The sequence below is a fragment of the Megalops cyprinoides genome, chromosome 11 (assembly GCF_013368585.1).
Source record: "Megalops cyprinoides isolate fMegCyp1 chromosome 11, fMegCyp1.pri, whole genome shotgun sequence".
NCBI classification, from domain to species: Eukaryota; Metazoa; Chordata; class Actinopteri; order Elopiformes; family Megalopidae; genus Megalops; species Megalops cyprinoides.
Window position 1 is genome coordinate 23,574,097 of NC_050593.1, and position 7,231 is coordinate 23,581,327.

The following is a 7,231-nucleotide window of genomic DNA, read 5'->3' on the forward strand; positions in this document are numbered from 1 at the left end:
CCCTTGGCGTCATTATTAAAGAGAATATATATATATATATATATATATATATATATATATATATATATATATATATATATGTTCTCTCTCACACACACATACGCACGCAATAAATCAATAAATTGTTCTGTGGTAAATATGCACATTTTCAGTTTTTGTAGACGAGGACTTTGCGTGACCTGTCTGGTCATCTTCATATCATTAGAATATATGCACAAATATGAATATTTAGGTAAAAATATTCATAATATTACAATACTGTGCGTGCATTTTTAGTTCAAGTGAATGGTCGTTAAATCGTATGTATTTCCAGTTTTGACCCTACCGGTTCAATAAATAAACACAAATAGTAATTTAAAAATCGCTAGTCAAGTTGATTGTCATTCAAAGAAAATTGCTTTTTTTTTTTACCTCAGTACATTGTAATGCACTTTTGTAATAATTTAATATCTTTTGTGTATGATAGTGTATAGTATAGAATATTAAAACAATGAATTGGAAGGGGAGGGGTGTTTGAGTTTTATATATGTATGTATGTGTGTGAACACACACACACACACACACACACACACACACACATATATATATATATATATATATATATATAATTTGTCAAGAGCTTTGTCTTACGGAATGGAACATATGTGGCCGTTCAAGGGTCGAACTGTAGGTCATACGCCCTTGAAGTACACAATTGGGCTGGTATCAAACAAGAAACCGGTGACGCAGGCTGCCAGCTTGTTGATGATTCTGTCGAATTTATGAGTTTGTCAAAGACGGTGAATAACTGTTTTCTAAAGGCCTGCATACACTGCATTACAAGCAAGATAGGATACTGTTTGCTCTGCAGACCTATTTTGAATGCAGTACACCAAGAACGATACTTCAGTATCAGTTGTGAATGCAAATAAATGGTTATGATACTGTAACTATTCATATTTTTACAGCAGCCATAGCTCACATATAATAAAGACTAACTGAGGACACATCGAGGCCCACATGCCTATTAATACAATATCTCTCCATGTATATAAATATTGTCCTTAAATGTGGACAACTTCACCCACTCTGGCCAACATCTTTTCTTCCTGACAGAGTTCTTGGCTCTCTGTAACCTGTTGAAATGCTCCTACTTATCAGGAGCTCATGTGTTTTAGTTTTAGTTGTCTTTTTTCTATCTGATCAAGCAGTGGGGAAATCAAGACTTTCAGTACTGAGCCGCGGGCTGATTGCGTTTTCTTTCTCTTTTTCTTTTTTACGCCTTGCCCAGCGACAGGGGAAAGAGGTTTTGCGGTTTTCCAGAGAAATAAAGCACTTCTTAAAGGGGTCGGCAGACGTGGCTTTGAACTTGGATCAGCTCCTATGATTCCTGCAGAGAGGGTAGAAATGGAGTGTTGGAAGAATGGTAGCCCACATAATGTCCGGACAGCAGGGCTTTGGGCTGAGTGAGACAGAATTCCTACGTGTCCTTTTTCCTTTTTAATGTCTTCCCGCTCCTATTATTTACTATTCGAAACGTTTGGAGGTAACAAGGGGAAGAGAAAGTTCTGGTCTGTGTTGAGACGGAACGTTATAGGACTCGATTTCAATGAAAGCGTAAGTAAACTGCTTTAACCGTAATGTTTTAATGAACATTAATGTATGTATGTACGTATGTATGTATGCACACAAAATATCTTGAATCCATTTATTCCATTTTCTGCTTTGGACGAAAAATCGCGCTTAGACACAACTGTGTCGTGTAAATGAAAAAACCTTGGCATAAACATGTAGCCACCAGACTGATTGAATTAGTCAAAAGGCATCGGTGTGATTCAATCGGGCGTTCCGAGTAATTGAGAACATATGGAAATTTTTCACTGGGAAGGTGTGAGATTTCATAATTAATGTTGCCACATTAAGAATTGCGTAATATCGTCCACTTTCCTAACATTGACATATAGAACATGCCTAATATCCTAAGGTAAAGAAATTTTTAAATTGTTACTTTTGCTAAAATTGCTACTTTTCCTAAACTGTGGCTTTTATTTTTCACATGAAAAAATCAGGCTGTCTTGATGCAATTTTACACTAAGTAAAATTTAAACAGCAACAAATAGTATTAAAGTAGGTGTGTGTGTGTGTGTGGGGGGGGGGGGGGGTGTGGTGTGGTGTGGTATGGTGTGTGGTATACGTGCAACCTGAGAGATATGAACCCATGAGAAGGGTAATTGTGATTGTGTATGCCGAAGTGAAACGTATTTTTTTAAGGAAACAAAAAACATAATTCACAAACAGATATTCGTATTTATGCCATATGCTCAATAAACAATATTACATAAACATTGTTTACTGTGCTGACTAGCTGTGGGTCAGAAATGATTGGGATTAGATGTCTAGTTGTGGTATTATGATGTAATATTTTGAATTCTTGCAGCCAAACTCGTCCGAGCTCATGCAGTGTTGTCCTTCATGATAGGGAAGATAGACAAGAAATACGGATCTGATGTCCTCTACCTAGTTTACGCAGTTTGCTTGTATATTCAGCCTCCCTGGTTACTTTGGTGGGGAAATATGTGCGAGCTGCGCTAGATGTATTACACTTAATGCAATTACTCTTAAGTGTGCCCGCATTTATCATATTAAACCTTTGGAACCCTTTCACTAAAAAAACTATTTTAAATCACTTAAGTTAAAAGGTTTTAATTTTTCCCCTCGGCCAACCATATAATATTAATTGTGCGTACAAAGAAGCCCGTTTATGGAAATTCAGTCTTTACATACATAGAATTCAACAGGCCAAGAATAAATGTCATGTTCTTGCAAATCACGGCACATTAGTTAAATTCGACATAACTATTATGATTTAGAATGATCACCTCGAGTTCTGCTGAATATTCATTAAATCTGTATGTACTCGAATTCTCCCAAATGAGTTGTCCACGGGATCTCGCGTGTAGCCTACAGTCTAGAGTGGCTACGTAAGCTATGCAAACTACATCTTTAACGTTAGATATTTACAAATACGTTTGTGCGCGCCGTGCTCTGTAACAATTGTCTTTCGTTAATTCTTGAACCTATATAACTCGGATTTTCAGAGATCTCATCCTAATATATTTGATTCTCTTGATAAGCCTTTCCGAAAAAGTAGGCGGTAATTATCAGTGGAAAATGGCGAACAGCCATTAGTTGGAAAGGGGGTACCTGCGATTGGAGGGGTACCTGGGATTGATGAGGCGCAGTGGCCAATGAGACTGCGGCGACTGAATGACCGGGCCCCAGTTAAAGGGGGCGTAAAAGGAGAAATTGCCAGTCCAGTGAGAAAGAGAGACCCACCGAGATAAACACAGACAAACGAAAGAAATAAACACAACCAATCGGAACGACAATCCGAGATGCATCGAGGATCCGCAATCTGTGAGAGGAAGCTCGAGTGAGACAATTATTCATTCTTGATGTTTGTGTAAAAGCACAGGCATTCAGTAATTCTCAAGGAAAAACGCAAAGGAATCTTTTCGCATCTTTTCATGGGGATTGTGAGTTACAAGTGAAGTACGAGGGAAAATATATAGAAGCGCTCAGTAAGACAAACCTTAGGTTGCGTTTTGCTACCAGCGGATCATCGCTTTGAACTTCGCCTGATGTGTTTTTCACGTTCGGAAAGCGAGACCTCCGTAGAAGGCTAGGCGTCTTATTTTTATTTATTTTATTTTTTTGCTTACAGTTGAACTGACTTGCTGCTACACATACATTTGTTTCCAACAAAATTTCTGTTCGCTGAGAAAACATGTTACTGGACGCTGGTCACCAGTTCCCTGGTTTGGGAGTTGGCACGTTTGCCAGACATCACTCATCAAGCGAAATGCAGGACAGAGACTTGAGTTTAGCACAGAATAGCTTTGTCGATTCTGCACACATGGGTGCTTTTAAACTGAACCACGATCTCTCTCCGGGACAGAGCTCTGCTTTCACCTCTCAGGCAGCGGGCTACCCCGCTGCTGCTCTGGGTGCGCATGCTGCTCATGTCACGTCGTACGCGAGTTCGCCTTTTAACTCTACCAGGGAGTTTCTCTTTCGGAGCCGCGGCTTCGGAGAATCGTCTCCGGCGAGCAGCCAGCATGCTCTCTTCGGCCCCACGGCGGGGTCTCTCCATCACTCCCATGCAGACGGTCAGGGCCACATATTATTTCCTGGGATCCACGACCAGCATGGATCCCACGGGTCTCCGAATGTGCTCAACGGACAAATGCGACTTGGACTACCGGGGGAAGTTTTTGGGCGATCGGATCAATATCACCAGGTCTCCAGCCCCAGGACCGACCCTTACTCTGCAGCCCAGCTCCACAATCAGTATGGCTCCATGAATATGAACATGGGCATGAATATGGCAGCCCATCACCACCCCGGTGCCTTCTTCCGCTACATGCGGCAACAGTGCATCAAACAGGAGCTCATCTGCAAGTGGATCGACCCGGAGCAGCTCAGCAACCCGAAGAAGAGTTGCAATAAAACTTTCAGCACAATGCACGAGCTGGTGACTCATGTCTCGGTAGAGCATGTCGGAGGTCCAGAGCAGAGCAATCACGTCTGCTTCTGGGAAGAGTGTCCGAGAGAAAGCAAGCCTTTCAAAGCCAAATATAAATTGGTGAACCACATCCGAGTCCATACGGGAGAGAAGCCCTTTCCTTGCCCATTCCCTGGATGTGGCAAGGTTTTCGCGCGGTCTGAAAACTTGAAGATACACAAGCGAACGCATACAGGTACAGAAATTATGAACACGATTTTTTATTTTTCTGTCTTGCTTTGATTTGTCGTTTCGGTGGTGTAGGAGTAGCCGTGGTGGCGTCGGCTGGTCTGCAACAATTACCAATGATCGATTTAGTTACGCACAACGAACGCATAATTTTCTGACTTGGTCTTTTGCCAAATATTAATCAAAGGTTTTTGATATTGTCAGAATTGTTTCATCCATTAGATTACTAACGAATTATACTGGGAATTTAGAGTTTTAGGTGTTCAGAAGCGTATCTGCCCCAAAATGTTCGCGCTTTCCAATTGAATTGTATTCGATGAATATATATAAACGGCTCTTAAGGATTATTATGCTTTTCCTAGACCAGTGTGTATGCAATGTTTTGCAACAGTTTGTTAAATTATGTAATAGTCTGTCGAGGGTTTGTGGTTCATAAACTTTAAAACAGGTCAAAGGCAATGTAAGGGCTCACTGTTAGTGGCAAATCACTTGCCCACAGCAGTAAATCATTGCATACTTCTAAATGTTTAATGGTAAAATGTATTTCAGTAGTTTATATTTACTTCGTGTACATACGTAGTACATTGGAGTAAATAGATTTTTAATATGTGATAAGTGTTTAATTTCCAGGAACAGAAAAAGTCGAAGGCCTTTTGTTTTCTCGTTTTTTATACTGGTAGTAGGTGCAAGACAGGCAATTACAAGCATTTTGCATTTAACCATTTACCTAGTGAATCCATTGTGTTCTGCAGACTTTAAATCGTGAAGGTGTTAATTGCATTCTTATTGTTCCCATGCAAGCAACTGGAATGCCTCTTGAATGATGGGTACATCCATTTAGTACATGGCCGGATAAATTTAGTGAAAATGTCCAAAAAACAAAAGGAATAGTATTGTTATTATTATTTAGGCGTCTGCGTTCAGTTAAACAAAACATGTGATTTTAATGTCGGGAATTGCCGTGGACACATTTAATAATATTTAACATGCATATAGGCTACATAACGCTTTTTATTCAAATCAGAGTTTATATCTTTATGCTAACATCCTTACTACAATTATTACTGTTTAATACAGTATAGGAACTGTGTCACTTATTTGGTAAGCATTAACATCAATCATCTGAAGACATAATTTCGTATATTTATGGTTAGTAATGCAGCTTTACCAGAGGTAAACAGTCGTTTGAGATGTCATATTTGACGATTGACTGCTATGTACGTCTCTTATTTTTCTACAGGAGAGAAACCATTCCAGTGTGAGTTTGACGGCTGTGACAGACGCTTTGCCAACAGCAGTGACCGAAAGAAGCACATGCACGTCCACACCTCAGACAAGCCGTATCTCTGCAAAATGTGTGACAAGTCGTACACGCACCCCAGCTCTCTCAGAAAGCACATGAAGGTAAGCGAATATTAGAAGTTGCATTATTAAATCATTCGGTTAACCTTCTGGCATATATGCACAATCATATCGGCTATAGGTGGTTTGAAGCAACAACCCTTTTCGCGTGCTATTTCAGCAACGGCCCTTAACTTTAGTGCACGTGTTCTTTTTAGGTTCATGAATCATCTCCTCCGGCGTCTGACTCCTCGCCAGCAGCCAGTTCCGGCTACGAGTCCTCGACACCCCCTGGTCTGGTGTCCCCATCGACTGAGACCCAGAGCAACAACAATCTGTCGCCCGCGTCAGCGGTTCACAACAACAGCGGACACAGCAGCCTGTCGTCCAATTTCAGTGAATGGTATGTTTAGGACTGATACTGCAGTACCAATTCACAGGAAGAAAGACGCAGAATCCTGTATGTGTGTCTGATATATATATATATATATATATATATATATATATATATATATATATATATATATATATATATATATATATATATAAGCTTGTACATACATGCATAATGGACACTGTAATATTATGCGATAGAGGACAAGAAAATTGCATTGTGAATACAATAATCAACCGAACAAAATTTGTTTGAGATTTATTCAATATTTTGTATATAATAACAAATAACAATTACTTGCTGTCTTTCCCATTGTTGTAATAGATTATGTCGGTCTTAGGTGTATAGATGTTCATTCAATGGTAGCTATTTCTCTAACTGGACTTTTAGTGCACATATTATAATGGAAAAAACTTTTGTATTATGATGTTAAATATTGTGATCCAATTAAGGCAACTTGATTGTAACTATACTACTATAAACTGGGAACCGTGCCAAAGTTAACACTTAACTCAAAAAGACACAATATTTGCTTGTGAATGTATATTTTCCTTCGCCGGGTTTAACTTGTGATGTTTTTTGTGCTTTGCAAGTTTGAATTGTGAAATACTATTTGGAAGATTGTGGGGAAAATAAACCATGTGTCGTTAGATTTTCTGTAACTACACCCTTCCTGTTGTAAATATCAGCTGCCATATTTATCCATTTGTAATTAAATTATGGTATTTACTTGCTACAGATGAAACAGTATTTATAAAGAATGT

The 7,231-nt window shown here is 39.3% G+C and overlaps 1 protein-coding gene across 1 annotated transcript; it reads left to right on the forward strand.

Moving 5' to 3' along the window:
* The first annotated feature begins 3,112 nt into the window (after positions 1-3,112).
* Positions 3,113-6,521, forward strand: LOC118786208 (zinc finger protein ZIC 2-like). Its single transcript, XM_036541307.1, has 3 exons — positions 3,113-4,739; positions 5,973-6,136; positions 6,292-6,521. The coding sequence occupies exons 1-3, from the start codon at positions 3,767-3,769 to the stop codon at positions 6,484-6,486; spliced, it is 1,332 nt and encodes a 443-aa protein (XP_036397200.1). The 5' UTR covers positions 3,113-3,766; the 3' UTR covers positions 6,487-6,521.
* The last annotated feature ends 710 nt before the right edge of the window (positions 6,522-7,231 follow it).

Coding starts and splice junctions, on each gene's coding strand:
- LOC118786208 (XM_036541307.1), top strand. CDS start 3,767: ATGTTACTGGACGCTGGTCACCAGTTCCCTGGTTTGGGAGTTGGCACG. Junction 4,740..5,972: donor ACACAAGCGAACGCATACAG/GTACAGAAATTA, acceptor ATTTTTCTACAG/GAGAGAAACCATTCCAGTGT. Junction 6,137..6,291: donor CTCTCAGAAAGCACATGAAG/GTAAGCGAATAT, acceptor TGTTCTTTTTAG/GTTCATGAATCATCTCCTCC.